This window comes from Myxine glutinosa, chromosome 2 (genome assembly GCF_964187855.1).
Source record: "Myxine glutinosa chromosome 2, kmMyxGlut1.1, whole genome shotgun sequence".
In the NCBI taxonomy this organism is placed as follows: Eukaryota; Metazoa; Chordata; class Myxini; order Myxiniformes; family Myxinidae; genus Myxine; species Myxine glutinosa.
Genome location: NC_136262.1, coordinates 32,661,372 through 32,678,628, shown reverse-complemented (window position 1 = coordinate 32,678,628; position 17,257 = coordinate 32,661,372). Strand labels below are relative to the sequence as shown.

Genomic DNA, 17,257 nt, shown 5'->3' with positions numbered 1-17,257 from the left:
GGGTTCTTCCATATGCCTAGATACACCCACACACCAGATTAGAAGTTGGTACCTCCCTTATTTTTCAAGATATTTCGCTCACAAGTTTCAGACATATATATGGTGGCGGCCATCTTGGATTTTGACGTGGCGACCCAATTTTCAATAGCGTTCTTCCTTGTACCTCGATACACCCACACACCAGATTAGAAGTTGGTACTTCGCTTATTTTTCAAGATATTGCACTCACAAGGTTCAGACATACATGGCATCAGACATACATGGTGGCGGCCATCTTGGATTTTGACGTGGGTTGCACCCGCACACCAAATTCGAATGCGGTCCTTCGCTTACGCATGCACACACGCACGCACGCACGCACGCACGGACGGACGGACACACGGACGGAGGGGAAAACCATAGTCCCCCTTTCGCTCCGCGGTGCGATGGGGGACAAAAAATTATGTGAAACGATCAACTTGTGAATGTACTGTTGTGTAGTTCGTTCTCATTTGATAAAAAGGTTGGAATTCCTTGTGTTTCCCTTTTAATATCTTTTTCCAATACTATAAACTACATGAGGAACAATATGATATAACAACAATGTAAAACTTGTACATAAAAACCTGACATAGGTTACTCTGTTTCAGGTTTATTGACGAGGGTTACACTGGGTAGGATGCCATTGCGTTCCCCGCATTGTTTTGTCCGTTCCCATCCCATCAAATGCTGAGTGTCAAGCAAGGAAGCAGCACGTACCTTTTTTTTTTATTATTATTATTTTTTTAATCGTCTTTGTTATGACTCAGCTGGGGATTGAAACAAACAATGTTTTAAACTTGAATCTGCTTTCTTCAATAAGAGCATTGATTGGACAATATTACAACCTGGAACTTGATCAGGGAGGAAGTAAAAAATTATGATGATATTTCAGATGACTTCATCACAGTATTTGATCTTTAATTTGAATTTGTTTGCCCCGATTCAATTTTAAAGATAAATAATTTAATTATTCATTGCACAAATATATCACGAAAACGAATCAACATTATGATTGTTGTGTTTTGTGTTTTCAGGGTTCTACTTTTGGAACAGAACGTTCACCTCCATGTCCAGCAAATCAGTTCTTTAATGATGCTAATGGGGTCTGCTGTCTATTTTGTCCCAGGGGTGAGTTCCAATAAGAATTCCATTGTTTTTTTTGCATGTTCCTGGAATTTTTCAATCAATCCAACTGGTTTTATACTTCACAGGAACATACATGGATACGCCATGTCACCATCCTGGAAGTAATCCTTTGTGCTTCGTTTGTAAAATTGAGAACACATACATGGACGAGCAAAGCAACATGACAACATGCAAGGAATGTCGTGTGTGTGACCCAGGTAAACTATTCTACTCTGTTTACATTTACACTGAATTACTCAAAGTATAAGCTCAAACACAACCAAGTATGAAATATCGGGGAAATAAAATACCTTAAATGGTGATTGATCCACCATGGAGAGAAGAAAAGCTGACGTTTCAGGCCTTACCTTCCAATGAAGCAGGTATGGCCCGAAACGTCAACTTCTCTTTTGTCCATGGCGGATCAATCACCATTCAGGTATTTTGTTTATTTGTTTTGACCTATTTTGCCACCCACGCAGATCGATAATTTTGTGTTGTGATTAGTGATGAAATTCTTCCCAGCATGAAATTTACATTTATCAGCATTTGAATTTTCATCCACAACTACATAGCTGGTTGTGTTGTGTTAAGTTGTGTCATGGAATTTCATCCTTTAACATGGAATGGATATCTACCTCTGCCTCCAACGGTGTTTTTTCACTTGTGAAATTGAAAATTTACAAGTACATTGCTCAGTCTGGTCTGTGATTCTGTCTGTTTGTAACTTGCGAAAATGGAGGATTTTTCAATGACAACATATTGCTGGTCACGTGTGTTATTCTGTCTGTCGGTCAATCGACTACAGGTAACAATTTTAACCCAATCTACACCAAATGGTAGAGTTTGTCATGAGGAAGAAGCCTATTGATTCTGATGTCGAAACGGGTAATTCATTGGTGAAACACCAGCACAGTTGTCTTCGGAGCCTTCCAATCACCCCTTTTTGGATGAGCACTCCTGAAATGATGAAGATGACTTCAGGAAAAAAATCGTCTCCTCGTTGCAGAATATCTCTGTCTGGAACAATAATCTGAAACTACACTATACTCGAAACTATACTCTGAGGTTCCTGGACTTCAGACCAGACTTTGGTGGGTTAAACCGGTGTATGAGCGCTCAACCGTCCCTCTTCCCTCAGAGCATATTTCTGGTGTGGGCAGTCATTCTATTTGTCTGAAGACCTTTTAGGTTCTGCATATCCAGGTGACATAGCTCGCTCTAAGGGCCATTTTGGAAGCAGTGTCCATAATAATCCTCCTCTTTCCTTTTGGAATGCCTTAAAGGACAAGGCATTTGCTGAAAGATGTATTGTAAAATCCTCTACCACCTATTTCTACTGGAAGGTAGTTTACAGACCATCCTCCATGTTCACAATCAGCTACCAGGTCTTCGTATTTGCCTTTCTTTCTGCCATATGCATTGGACAGGTTCTCCTCCATCAGGACTGTCAATTCAATATTGATGATATTCTTAGTTACTGCCGAATAGATGGTGATATCAGGCCGTTTGGCAGTTTCCGTAATTTGTGGAGGGAACACGATTGGCTTATGGTCTTCATCAATCAGAAACATCCAATCATTCGCCTTCTGTAGGATGTCCTGTGTTTCTACTGGTGGGAGTGGCAGGGCTGGGTTCCTGTAGGATGTACCATCAGCTGTACGGAATGCAATGGTGGGAATGGAGTTTGGCTTTGATACAATACTGGGCTTCGTATTTGCATCTTTGATAGAAGGAGTCAGGCCTGATGCAATCACTCTTAGGGTTTGGTCATGGCACCAGTTGTATCTTCCATTTTAGAGTGAGTAGCTGCACCCATTTAAGATGGGGAGCAGTGTGCTATGGTGATGATGGCACAGCTGACCAGTCCAAGGTTGGTTTTTCCCCACAGTCTTAGGTTGGCTGGGGAAGGGAGTTGGTCGTGCATAGCGTTGATGTGGAATGACAGCAGTTCCGGTGTGCATACATAGAGGAGTTTCTTACATGATGTATCAGTCTGTATGGCAGAATCCCATCTCGACCACTGTCCTTGTTTAGCACATCCATACAGATAGACCAACATGTAGACCAACATGTAGACCAACATAGACCAACATGTCTTCCTCATCGATATCCTTTTCCAAATTGGTGAGGCTTTTCCTGTGTTCCCTTCTGGACATGTCTCTTATCAGCGTTTGATTTTCCTGTAGCTGAAGCCTGCTCAGTCGGTTTGACCTCTGCACATCTCATTCAGGATAAGGTGTCACTCCTTCCATTCTAACTCTTTCACACCATTCCCCCTCGCCTTGTCTTTCTTTGTTTCTAAGCAATCTCTGCAGTGTTTGGGTCTTTCCATCCCTGGAGTTTGTTAAGGTGGTACTTGGTGACCTGCATATATTTCACGGTGGTGGTAAGCCTTTTCAGTTGTAGACCGTACCTCTTTCTGGTTCTGTAGAGGGCACTGTTGCAAATACATCTGCTTACCCCTGCCCTTCTATTCAGGTACTTGATGCAGGTTGCCTCTTGACTCTCAATGTAAGATATTGGTAAGTTTTCGATAGTGAACTCCCAGGTCATGGCACAATTGCATTGTTGTATATCCACATCTTTACGATTCCAGACAGATTGCTTTTCTTGGCTGTTTGTAACATGGCTACCAGCTTCATCTTGACCATTTCTCTGATGTTATCATCTTTCAAATCTTCGTAGATCATCTTTCCGAGGAATCATATGGGTTGACTGTGGATATACGTGATCTACTTTCCATTAATTTCGAGTTGGGGAACATAGGCTATATGTTGTGTCTTATGTCCTCCATGCCTCTGCTCTGCCTTTGGGACAACTTTCTTCATAGCGTGGGACTTAGATTTGGAAGGCTTAGCTTTCATGTTTCGTGTCCACTGAAGGAACGTTTGAACCTTGTTGATTTGTTGACATTCTTCTGGACTTTTTGCTACCAGAGTCGGTTCATCTGCATATGCTTTGGCAGATGTTGTTATGTCTAATCCAGTCATTTCATATCCGAGGTGGTTGGACTGGTCCAGCAGATCCAGGCAAAGATTGTAAACAGCCAGAAACAGGATACAGGATAATGTACGACCTTGGAAAACACCAATATAGCACCGTATCCAATCTGTTGTCCAATCCTTGGTTTTCACACATATAAACAGCTCATCATAGTACTTGAACACGATCTTCCTGATATGAGCTGGAATGTGGTACCACTCAAGTGCAAACTGTACTGTATGAGGTTATGTAGCACAATTCCATCTGCATTTTGTAGGTCAAGCCAGGTTGTCACTATCGGTTTTCTTTTCGTTTTGGTGTCAAGGAGCATTTCAGTTAGTGCCTCCGTTTGTTCTGCACAGCCTGATATTTTTTTGGGTTCTTTGTGGAAGGATACCCATTCCAAGGTTACAACTGGAATTCGTCAGTTATGGGTCTGAAGCAAGAAGGATTACTCGTATTCTCCTGTTTTGATATCAGGATCATCTCTCCTACTCTCCAACAACTGGGTATGGAGGCAGTTCTCCATATATTACATATAAACTTGTGTAGCACCCTTGTTGCTCTTGGACATTTCTTCCATACTAAGTATGGAATACGATTAGTTCCAGGAGCACTGGCATTTCTTATTTTCCGGAGATAGGCATTCAGTTCTGACAAAGTTGGTGTTACGAATTCGTCACTTCCGTGGTTGTGGTTTTCACCCACTTGACATATTTCTGATATTATGTACTATTATTATCTTCAAAAGGTTTATTGTGCATGAACAGTTATCAAAAGTTAAAAAGGTTAACTTTAAATGATACAGGAAACCGAACGGGAAGACGACAGGGTGGTGAAGAGGAAGAGGCGTGGCGAGCAAAGTCGGACAAGATGTGTGATGTCGAGCTCCGTAGCGAGCATTGTCTACCGAAGGTCGCGAGGGAATTTTGAGTTCCTTGAAAGGACATCCTGCGAGAGGTATTATCGCTGGGATTGAGAAACCTGCGAAGTCAGGTTTAGGCTGAGATTTCAACGAATCCTTGCCTGGCCGCAAGAGCTGTTGGCCATTTTGAACCTCGTGCTTCGTTTCCCGACCAAGGTTTTGCTACGCGTCAGCTCTTCTCAACATCCTATCGTCTGTCGGGGATGTGTGTGCGTGACCGCTTCATCTCCAATTACGTTGCGGTTCGCTGATTGAACTGTGAACGTGCACGTCTGGAGGGGGCCTTTGGGACTTCCCATCCTGCTGCCAGTTTACCTTTGGTTTGGACCACGTGACTGTCTACGCTTTGCCTACACTTCATTACTCGCCTCATCGCCTCATCGTCTCATCACTACTCGCAGGAGGGGATCACCTTGGAGTTATAGAGACATTGATGAGGGTTCTTTTTCACTCACTGGGAACGCAGTGAGTTATCTGACTTTAGCTGATGGTACCATCATAAGATGTATGAAGTGTACTTTTGATTGCTATTGCATTGGTTGTACCGTTATTCTAGTGTGATTTTCAATACAATATTTGTTTGTTTATAATCATGGGTGTGGTTTCACTATTGAATTCTAACCCAGAGTAACGTATTTTTCTGCCGTTGCTCCTCTCGGGGTTCGGAGGTATACCCGAGACCAGGAGGTCGGGGAGGAACACGTAACACTTGGTGGTTTAGTTTTGAATGGGGTCTTGGTTTTTAGTGGTCTTTTCATACCCTTCAGTATTTCATATTTGTAATTACGTTTTTTAAATCGTTATTTACATCCTTAAACAACTTTTCAGAAACTACTTTGCTGAAGGATGGAGATCTATTTTGCTTCTCCTTCAGCATCCGTTTTGCTTACTGGTCAGGATTTCGTCTAAATTGTTGCTGAGCTTTATTGTCAGATATTTGTTCTTGTGATTTCAATTCTAATTTCCTCACTATGTTATGGAGTCTTACTAACTTGCAAGTTAATAAGACTTACTCTCCTTGTTAGTAAGACTAACAAGTAAGACTTAAGACTAGTTAGTAAGACTCTAGTTAGTAAGACTTACTCTTCTTGTAAATCTTACTCCTGTTATGGAGTCTTTCCTGAGGTTTGCTACGAGTGTTTCATTTCTATCTTTTAGGGCTTGTTTAAACTGATGCTTGGTAGCTTTCTCAAGGCATCTCGATTTCCTTCGTTGTCTCGTAGACTGCTGCTTTTTGTTAGTCTTCTATGTTACTGATTTCATACCGAATCTGTCCGCAACTTTTGTAAACATAATTTTCCAAATTTTCTAGTTGCTCATCAAGGCTGTTTCCTATTTCTAATAATTTTCATGTTTCAACTTCAAGGAGAAATTTCTAAAATCCACAATTTTCATCCGATTGACTTGAAAATTGATCAAGATTTGCAGAGAAGGTCACCAAGCCCAGGGAGCCCAGGGAGAAAATAAAGAGAGACCGACAAATGGATGCATGGGTATGGTTGAGGGTTAGGTGAAAATGCAGGGGGTGGATGAGGATAGAGAAAGAAAATATGAGAGGTGGGGTGGGTTAACGGGGGTAGAAAATATTGTTGCGGATATGAGGATTGTGTTTTTTTTATTGTGTTGTATTGTATAGTAAATTGTTGTGAATTATTGCTTTATTCTGGACCCTCCTGCCTCCAGTGTTGTATAAAGGTCAAAGGGCGTTCCCGTAGTTAATTCCATAAAGCATACACGTTAGCCAATCATAGATTTCCCCCTGGTTGATAGCTATATCTTTATTATGTGTATTAGGGTAAGGCCTTGTCTTCCATTAAGATGACACTCCATTGCACCAAGTGAAATAGAGTAGATTCCTTTCACTTTCCCCTTTCATCATTTCCAAGCCTCGATTGCCAATTACATCCCCTCCAAAACCACCATTGAACATGTGCTCGGGTCGGGGAAGACGGGTGTGCCCGCCCGTCGTCATCAAGGGCGGAGCCAGAGGGTCGCGCGACCAACCAGGGCCGAGGTGAGCACACCGATGGGCGTGTCCTGAAGGCCGGCGGCTTGATCGCCGGAGGCGTTATAAAGGCGCGCGCGCAAGAAGCAAGGTAGTTGTCGGTGGTGAGGAGTGATTGGACCAAAAGAGAGAAAGAGTGGTTGGACCAAGAAAGAGGAGATCCAGAAAGAACATCCAAAGAGAGGACATCCCGGAAAGCACAAAGCCTGCTATTCGTCGCCTTGCTCGCCAAAGTTGGACTGAGCAGTAGTTAACAGCAAGAAGCCTGTTGTAGTCCTGGAAAAGCGCGTGACGTCCACCGCAGCAGCAGCAGACAACAGCAGCAGCAGCGGCGGCCACAGCAGCAACAACAGCCGCTTGGGGCCTGGACGGCGGTTTTGAGCAGGGCCGTGAAGGAACGGCGGCTGCTAAATGCACCGATCGTGCTGCAAGACCCCTTGGACCTTCCTCTCCCTCCAGCCATCCACCTCCTGCCTTTCCATCCTTTTGTGTACGTGAGTTTGTTCTGTTTGTTTTGTCCCTGGGGATTTAATTAAGCCTGTTTAGATAAGCGAGCGAATTTGCACTGTGTCTCTAATTCTTCTGTATATTATTTTATTATCTTTCCTTCTCCTTGGTTTTTTTTGAGCCTGTATATAGTAGGAATAAATTTAGTAGTATTTTCAACCTTTTTTTCGTCTTCTTCTTCTTCTTCACATCCGTGTCGCTTTTGTCTTTTCCATATTGAATAGCTGTGGCGCGATCCGGCCAACGTTCGGGGATCGGGTTAATCGGGGTAACTGTTAGGCCGCGGTGCCATCCGCTTGGCAAACCAACATCCTTATCCGCGGGCCGTAACAATTGGTGTCAGGAGTGTCGGATTCGGACCTGGGACTAAATTTATTTAGCCCAAATTTTGGAACACCAGTTGTACTATTGGCAGTAAGAATTGGTGTCGGGACCGGGGTCGGACCCGAAGCGCGCTTAACGCGCTCAAAATTACGAGCTGCTGGAAATTGTTTTGTTTAAAAAAAAAAAAAAAACCCGAACTTTGAAATCGCGCCATGGCTAGTCAAGGCGAACGGATGCAGGTGGGTGAACTAGAAGAGGGGTTAGGGGTAACCCAGGATCGGAGGGAAGAAATGGAGGAGAGCAATGAGGAGGTGGTTGAGGAGGTATCAGGTGCACAAAATGGCGTCCTCGCGCACATGGTTATTGCGGCACCAAATTTAGCCGCGCCCGTGGTCGCGGCAGCCGAACCCGAGATGCCAATGAATTTGGACCTGTTTATGAAACAGATTTTTTTTTTTTTTTTTTTTTTTTTTTGTATACAAGATCGAGGCTCGTGAAAGAGCGAACATTAATCACACAGAAAGACAAACCGACACATAAAACATATAACATCGGGAGCGGCAGACAAGATGGGGAGAGAGGGGGAAGGACACAAACACAACATTTGAGAGCAGGGACCGAGAGACATGGAGACATCGAGAGATCTGAGAGAGGGCGAGGGCTTTGGGGGGGGGGGCATGGGAAGGGGGCGGTGGGAGAGGTATAAAACATATGGACACTGCCAGGACTTCCAGGAAAGAAGTTGGAATTTCAAACAAGGTGGATCTGGGGTGAATTAGCGGGGGTAGAAAAGATCAAGGTTTTGGATGGGGGAAGATAAGAGATGGTGGTGAACAGCTGTTTTAAAGACCTGGAGGGAGGAGTGGGATTGAAGGGAGTGAGGGAGTTTGTTCCAGAGGCGGGAGAAAAGAGGAATGAAAGAGTGAAGGTGAGCAGAGAGCCGAGATTTCGGCAGTTTAACCATCAGAGGGTTGCTGGCGACCTGTAGGAATATTTGGGGGACAGAGCACAGAGAGAGCTGGGGGTGCAAGGCCGGAGAGGAGTCGGTAGAAGACAGAAAGACCACCTACCTGCCTGCGGTGAGTGAGTGAAAGGCCCTCAGAGATACCTTCATCGCGGGAGATTCCAATAATTCTGAAAGCTTTGGTTTCAACAGCGTGAAGCCGAGCTAGGTGTGAGGCAGGAGCACCGGCCCATAGGGGAGAACAGTATTCCATTGAGCTGCGGATGAAAGCCTTGTATGTGGTGAGGAGCTCAGGTGTGCCGAGGAAGGATTTCACACGACCGAGGATGCCCAGTCGGCGACTGGCTTTGGAGGCCAGCTTGGAAATGTGGTTTTCCCAAGAAAGATCATGGCAGATTGTGAGACCCAAAAGCTTGAGCGACAGAACTTCTTGGAGAGGATTGTTGAGAAAGTAGATGGGAGGGTTGTCCAGTCGATCTTTTCGGAGAGACATAGTAAGAGTGTGAGATTTGTCAGGATTGAAAGACATGTTCCACTTGTTTGACCAGTCTGTGATTTTGTCCAAGTCTTCAGAGAGTGAGGAGGCTGCAGACTGCCGATCTGAGGGAAGAGGCATGGAGCGGCAGAGAGTGGAGTCATCAGCAAAGAGATAGAGAGGATTTTCAAGAGAGTCAGAGAGATCATTGATGAAGACCAGAAAAAGCACGGGGCCCAGAACACTGCCTTGGGGAACTCCAGCCTGAACAGGAAGAGGAGATGAGAGAAACCCATTCAGGGCCACACGTTGACGACGACTAGAGAGGAAGTCCGCCAGCCATGTGTGGAGATTTCCATGGATACCAAAGGAGGAGAGTTTGGTGAGCAGAGCGGGGTGCCAGACCGTGTCGAAGGCACGTGATATGTCGAGGGAGACAGCTCTAATTTCCTGTTTGGCATTGAGGACCTCCATCCATTGTTGAGACAGCAGAAGCAGCATGTCCAGAGTAGAGTGACCTGGTCTGAAACCAAATTGATGATCAGAGATCAAGCCATTGGAGAAGAGGAAAGATTTCATATCCGAAGCAATGATGGATTCCATGACTTTGCTGATAATTGGGAGAAGGCTGATTGGTCTGTAGTTGCTAGGATCTGTTTTTGCACCTTTTTTGTGCAAAGCGGTGATGTTGGCTGATTTCCAAGCAGATGGCAGTTGACCTTGAGCAAAAGAGAGGGTGAACAGAACAGAGAGAGGGTGAGATAGAGCGGCAGAGCAGGATTTTAGGACCCGTGGGCTGATGCCGTCGGGTCCAGTTGCAGAATCAGAGTCGAGGGTTGACAGAAACTTTTCCACCTTGTCAGGAGGAAAGGACACGGAGTCCAGGAGCAGCAGGGTACGACTGGGTATGGTGGGTACAGAGAGGGATGGGTTTGGGACACAAGATTTAGAGGCAAACACAGAGTTGAGGCATTTAGCTTTTTCACGTGCGGAGTCAGCTGTGTAGCCATTTGAGGTAAGGGAGGGGATGGAGGGGGAACAAACACCAGAAACGGATTTGACCAGACGCCACCAGGATTTGGAAGAGGGAGACAGATAAGAGAGTTCGGTCTTGAGAACGGAGAGATATTGTTTCCTGGCTCTCCTGAGGGTGGACACACACTTGTTTCGGGCTTTGTGAAAGGAAATGAGCTTTCCTTCCGTTGGATTTGCTTTCCAGGAGACGAAGGCAAGTTGTTTCTGGGCAACAGCCTCACCACAAGATTCCGTGTGCCATGGACGGGAGGAAGGGTATGACAACTGAAGACGAGATGGGATAAATCTGTGCATGAGAGAGAGCAATTTACTTTGGAAGAATTCCCAGGATGAGTTGATGTCAGAGGTGGTAGAGATGGGAGACCAGTCCAGATGATTGATGGCTGCTTGAAGACCGTGCCAGTTGGCCCGAGTGAAATGCCAGACTCGTTGACGCTGAGCAGGCTCCCTGAGGATGGTCAGAGAGATGTCCACTTTAACAAGGACATGATCAGATGATCCGATTGGAGCAGAAGAACAGCAGCAGACATTTTCAGGGAAGTTAGTCATAACCAAGTCCAGAAGAGAAGATGTTCCGTTGACTGAGATCCGGGTCGGGAAATTGACAGATTGTGTCAGTCCCAGTGAGTCGCAGAAGTCCTTTGCTGAGGAGCCATGGCTGGTGAGAGAGGTACCCACACCCAGCCAACTGGCATGATGACAGTTGAAATCACATATGAGGAAGAGAGAGTTGGGATGAGTAGATAGAAGTTGGTCCATATTATCAGACAGCGAGATGTAGATGGAGTCATCACTGTTTGGTGGACGGTACAACACACATATGAACAAGAGGTGGGAGCGAAGGGGAAGCCGTAGCCAGAGGTATTCCTGGGGGTGAGGTGGAGAGATTGCAGTGCAGGGCGAGTGAGGAAGAGAGTTTTTGATAAAGATAGCAACACCGCCTCCAGGACGAGGCTCAGGTCTATCATACCGGAGGAGGGAGTAGCCCGGGAGAGATACTAAGGAATCAGAGACATCATAAAGGAGGAAAGTTTCTGTTAAGCAGATCACGTCTGGTTTGTCAGAAGCAACCTGTATGGAGAGATCAGTCAAGTTTGAACGAAGGCCCCGGATGTTTGAGGTCCATACCGTTAATGAAGAGGAAGGGGGAGCATCAGATACAGAACAGGGGGGAGGAGGGTTAGGGTAAGATGTGGAAGAGGTGGAAGAGGTAGGGAGAGCTGTTGAAGGTGTGTCAGAGATTTCAGAATAGCTCGGAGAAAGGGAAGGATGGTTCGGACAAAAGGTTTGATGGTGATTGGGTGAGGCACAATGAGGTGTTATTTGAGGAGGGGGAAGAGCGAGGCAGAAGGTTGGGGGAGATGGAGGTGAGAGTTGGAAGGGGGAAGAAGCAGGGAGGATGCTTTGAGGAGGGGGAGTGAGAGGGGGGAAATTGAGAAGCAATGAGGGTGGGGAGATTTGAAGGGGAGGGGTGAGGGGGGAGTTTGGGAGGGAAGGGACAAGGGGAGGGATTTGAAAGGGATGGGATATGGGGGAGATTTGGAGCGGAGGGGTGAGGCAGGAGTCTAGGAGGGGAGGGGCGAGGGGGCGTCTTGGCGGGGAGGGGTGAGGGGGTAGTTTAGGAGGGAGGGGGCAAGGGGGGAGATTTGAAAGGGATGGGTGATGGGGAAGATTTGGAGGGGAGGGGTGATGGGGAAGATTTGGAGGGGAGGGGTTATGGGGAAGATTTGGAGGGGAGGGGTGAGATTGGATTTTAGAAAGTGTACGATTTATGGGAAACAAACATTTATTGCAAAATGGGTTTCTTGTGACCTTCGAGTTAAAAATACGTTTAAGGACGCTGGATGGAGGATGGAGTGCAGGAGAGTTTAGGGAATGTAGAAAAAAGGCACTATAGGAGATGGATATTTTTTTTGGGATGAATTGATTTGGTGAGCAAGTCGAAAGCAGCCTTTTAAAGAAGAAGAAGAAAAAGGTGTTATAAAATATGATGGAATACATAACTTGAGGGGAAAGTGTAAACATTGAAGGTTAATAACAGTGAAAACTATCTGGGGAAATGGGGGAGAAACACGTGGTCGAAGAACGAACGAACGAATAAGAATGAATAAACGAATGAGAACAGAGAAGGAAATGTTTTTTTTTTTGTTTGTTTTTTGAGTTGAGATTTACACAAGGAAGTAGGCTATGGGTGAAAAGACTGGGAATACAGAGAACGAAAGTTATTGGATCACAAACGACGGACCGCTGAGAGAAAAACAAAGCCTCAAGGTTGTACAGTGTACACTGTACAAGGCCTCAAGACACGACACAAATTAACACGATTCTCAATACAGGTATGAAAGATTTGCACCGAAAAATCTTCGTCGGGACACAATATACGTACAACACCATAAATAAATACAGTTTTAACGAAAATACAAATGGGAACAATCACTTAACTTCGATTTCAAATCGTTCGCGACGCGGCAAAGGCCTTGCTCGCGACACGGCAAACAGACGATCAATTTCTGAAAGATAAACACCGAGAAACGACCAAAGTTGCACACAATAACTTCACACACCGAAAGATAAATACAGTTTCGACAAAATACAATTGTGAACAGACTTAACTTCGAAAAACGTGGAGACCGTGTGGAGCTTCGAAAATCCCTCCCACCGTCTCCGAGATCTCGCGAGATCTCCAAGATTTCCTTACGAGATTTTCACTTCATTTATGCACATGACGTGCTTCCGTCTATTTGCGTGACGTCATGGGTGTACAACTCGATTGAGGATGTGTAAGCCTGTGTTTCATCACAAGTTATTCTAATGTTCAAGATGTTGATGTGTCAAGCTTTTAACTGTTCGAATTGTCAAGAAATTTGCCCAATAACGCAGAGGTTGTTGGTTTTTTTTGCATCCCTGACCCACGAAATGTCATCGATCATGTGCTTTGTGGTTGAAAAACGTAGGAACAACCAAATTCAACATCAACATGTATGTTCATTCAACACTCATTTGATAGAGCTGTAGCCTCTGGCGTCGTGGATCCCTGAGCTCCTCCCACCCACGCCCTCCCGAGAGCTGCCGCTTACTCTCGGTTTCTCTGTCTGCCGCGTTTCGCGGCAGGTACAGGTACAGGAATGTTCAGGTATGCTGTACAAGTGTTTTTTTATTCCTGCTTAAAATGACTCAGCTTAGCCGCTTTGCGCCTTTGGTGGACGGAGGGAGGGGTTTCACGTGATTGGTCCGGAGGAAATGGTGGGTGTGGTTTCTGGCTTCCTGTGCTTGGCACCTGCGCGACAGGAGTCACCATCCAATGATATCCAGGTATCCAGAAGACACGACACCCAACGTATGGAAAGGTTAGGGGTGTGTGTGGGCCCAGGAAAGGGCCTGAAATCACTCCTGGGGGGAGTCCTAATGGGGGCGACAGGCCCCGGGGGTGTGTGTCACAAAAGACACTCGACGCGTGCCCACGTGTGCCCGTGTGGAAAACCGGGTGGGTGCCCGCCGACGCGCGTGACAAAAAATGGAACATAGGGCTTGGTCCTTGTGAGGGACGCTAAAGACGATTGTGCTTGGCTTGTGCTTGTGGTGTGTGTGTGCTGAAAATGGAAATGTTAAAAAAGTAGTTCGATTTAGTGAACCCGAAATGCTGTTTTGTTATTTTAAAAAAAAAAATTCTCCACTCCACACGAAAGGCTAATGTGCTTTTTAAAAGACCTATGGTATATGGTGTGGTATCATGCGATAGACCGTGGATGGAACGTCGTTACGTGTGCGTATACGTGCTTCGATTCCACAAAACGAACTTGCGATGGGTACATATTTATGGATGCAGCGTATGATGCGATAAACAATAAAATGCCCCTGCCAGTGTTACGTGGTGTGGCACGGTGTGTGTTGGTCCCTTCCTCGTTATACGTTATTTATGGCATGACGTACGTGCTGGTTTTTGTACGGGATCACAAAAATCGATGTGCTTCCATCGCGTACGTATGGATGTGTCGCTGAAAAACATTTCTTTTTTTTAAACTTGGAATCTCAAAAACATTCATTTCGACCATCGATGATAGTAGGGACTCGACCTCGTGGTCACCGAGGGTGTCGTTAGCTTATTGTATTAGGGGACAAAAACACGTGGGGGCTCGAGGCCGCGCATTCACCGACGCCCGGACTGTGACGGTCCGTGCTCTTCTGCGCCGAGCCGGGGCGAGCGCGGGTCTCGTGGGGTGCGGCGCCGGAGAGGTCCGCCGGTGCGTGCTCGTGGTGCGGCGCGTGGTCGCCCCGCCAAAAACATGCGCGCCTTTGCTTTTCCCTGTGCCTGCCTTTACGCCCTCCGGTGAAACCTCCGGGCCGTAAAGGCAGGAGCGTGGCTTCGGACGGAGACCCGAAAGTGGAAAAGTCGGTTTTTTTTTCGAAGGATTCGCTACGATATGATATTTCGCTCACGAGGTTCAGACGTACGTGGCGGCGGCCGTCTTGGGTTTTGACGTGGCGACCCGATTTACGACGGCGTTCTTCCTTATGCCGAGATACACCCACGCACCGAAATAGAAGTCGGTACTTTGCTTATTTTTCGAGATATTCCGCTCACGAGGTTCAGACGCATATATGGTGGCGGCCATCTTGGAGTTGACGTGGCGACCCGATTTTCAACGGCGTTCTTCCTTATGCCGAGATACACCCACGCACCAAATTAGAAGTCGGTACTTTGCTTATCTTTCGAGATAATCCGCTCACGAGGTTCAGACGTATATATGGTGGCGGCCATCTTGGATTTGACGTGGCGCCCCAATTTTCAACAGCGTTCTTCCTCATGCCTAGATACACCCACGCACCAAATTAGAAGTTGGTTCTTTGCTTATTTTTCAAGATATTCCGCTCACGAGGTTCAGACATAGATATGGTGGCGGCCATCTTGGATTTTGACGTGGCGACCCAATTTACGATAGCCTTCTTCCTTATGCCTCGGTACCTCATTACCTTGTAATCTACCCCTTTTTCTCCCCCACCAATTATATCCTCCTCCGGAGGTCTTGAGAACTGTACCCCTTGTGTCGTTTCATTTATCCCAGTCGTTGTGTCCTTTCCAAACCATTGATTTAGCATAGCGCGACTTGGTCAACGTCGGGTGGAATCGGGTGAGTTGGGGAAGAATCGGGGGAATTGTTAGGTCACGGCAATACCACCGCTCGGTAAATAACATCTAATCCGCGATCCGTAACAATATATATATATATATATATATATATATATATATATATATATATATATATTGTTATGGTTCTACGCCGCCCTTCTTCCCCTTACCAAGGGGGGATTAATCCCCTTGTTCTTGCTTGGCTTGGCGGACCCGGGGCTTGATACGTCCCTTCTGAACAAACACAGAGTAGGGTCTCAGGACCACTTCTCGCTCGTACCTAATTCCCTGCGCCGCCCTGGAAGCGAGGAAGGAAGCCTCACATGAGCCACGTGTGGTTTGAGTACGCTGAGCGGATCGAGTACCACGTGGTCCATGCAGTCTTAGTTAGTGGAACCCGATTTGAGCGATCCCATTCGTACCACGCTTAGCCAATGAAGAAACCACAGAAACGATTGAATGGAAGAAAGGAAGAACACAGGTTTAATTATTCCCACATGTATTTACAATGATCGGGGACGCAGAGACACAGAGCAGCCTTAGTCAATCTTAGCTTATTTTCCAGACAACGGGCCCATCACACTCACACAGGGAATTGCAGATGGGTAGATGTTCAGCCAACGCGTCGACGTGGTCGTCCAGAGACGGCCCCTGTCCGGCTCTCCACGGCCCCAGCACGTCCCGCGAAGATGGCAGCAGGCGATGGCAGGAACCTCGTAGCGCGTCTCTCGAACAAGGCAGATGATGAGGCGGAACGGCAAATGGCGGGACTCTATATATATGGCGGGCTGGTGATTACTACACATCGGATTTTTACGTGAAAAAATAAAAAATATTTTTTCACATAAAACGGCTTTTTTGTGCACAAAAAAATTATTTTGCTATTTTCGGAGAAAAAAAATATTTCGCCCTTTTTCGGGAAAAATAAAATAAAATGCCCTTTTTGGTCGAAAATGTCTGGCAACGCTAAAATAAATTGGGGAATTTTTCGAAATTTTTAACTGCGATCGAAATTTTTAACTGCGATCGATCTCAAAAACAAAACGTTGCGTCCACTTGCGTGCGTTGCGTCCCCAGCGTGTACAGCAGTGAGGCGGTGTACTACAGTGAGAGAGTGTACACAAAGTGTGAACAAGTCTATCAAGATGAGTGCTGCTCTTCGTGACAAGTGGCTGAAGGAATTCAACGCTGGCGGCGATGGGGCCACCTTCAAGTACGTGTCGAGTGACACGGCTTTCTGTCGAGCTTGTGAAAAGACTTTCCGGGCGAAGCAGAAGTCTGAGCTGGCCCAACATGTCCGAGGAGACCGCCACAAGAGCAACTTGGCCTTGAAGAAGAAGAGGACGGTCATGCAAGCCACCATCGAGGACTTTGGTGGCGGAAAGAGGCACAAGTGCGACGCCGTGGCTCAGGAGCTGTGCCAGGCCATGCTGGCTGCTGGCATCCCATGGTCGAAATTGGAAAACCCTGCTGTCCGGTCGTTCCTGGAGAAGCACATCACTCTCCAGATCCCCGATGAAAGCTGGATTCGAAAGCACTACCTCGACAAGTGCTACGACGAGGCCTTGCCGGGGATCCGTGCCGACCTCGGACAGCAGCCCATCTGGCTGTCCGTCGACGAGACGACCGATTCAGCAGGTCGATATGTGGCCAACATCATCGCGGGACGCTTGTCCAAGGAGGGGTACTTTCGTCCCCACCTCGTCCAGTGCATGTTTCTGGAGGAGACCAACTCCGGGGAGATCGTGCGCGCAGTCAATGAC

The 17,257-nt window shown here is 46.4% G+C and overlaps 2 protein-coding genes across 9 annotated transcripts in view; both read left to right on the top strand.

Annotated features, from left to right (window-relative positions):
* LOC137421903 (CD27 antigen) overlaps positions 1-17,257 on the top strand; it is a 172,731-nt gene that overhangs the window by 25,514 nt on the left and 129,960 nt on the right. For all 7 annotated transcript variants that reach the window (XM_078773161.1, XM_078773163.1, XM_078773162.1 and 4 more), the window contains 2 exons: positions 1,056-1,149; positions 1,233-1,364. In XM_078773161.1, the coding sequence (XP_078629287.1) occupies positions 1,056-1,149; positions 1,233-1,364 (226 nt within the window). The remainder of the gene's footprint in view (positions 1-1,055; positions 1,150-1,232; positions 1,365-17,257) is intronic.
* The window catches only part of LOC137422651 (tumor necrosis factor receptor superfamily member 6-like), a 163,170-nt gene that overhangs the window by 136,502 nt on the left and 9,411 nt on the right, over positions 1-17,257 (top strand). The window lies entirely within an intron of this gene.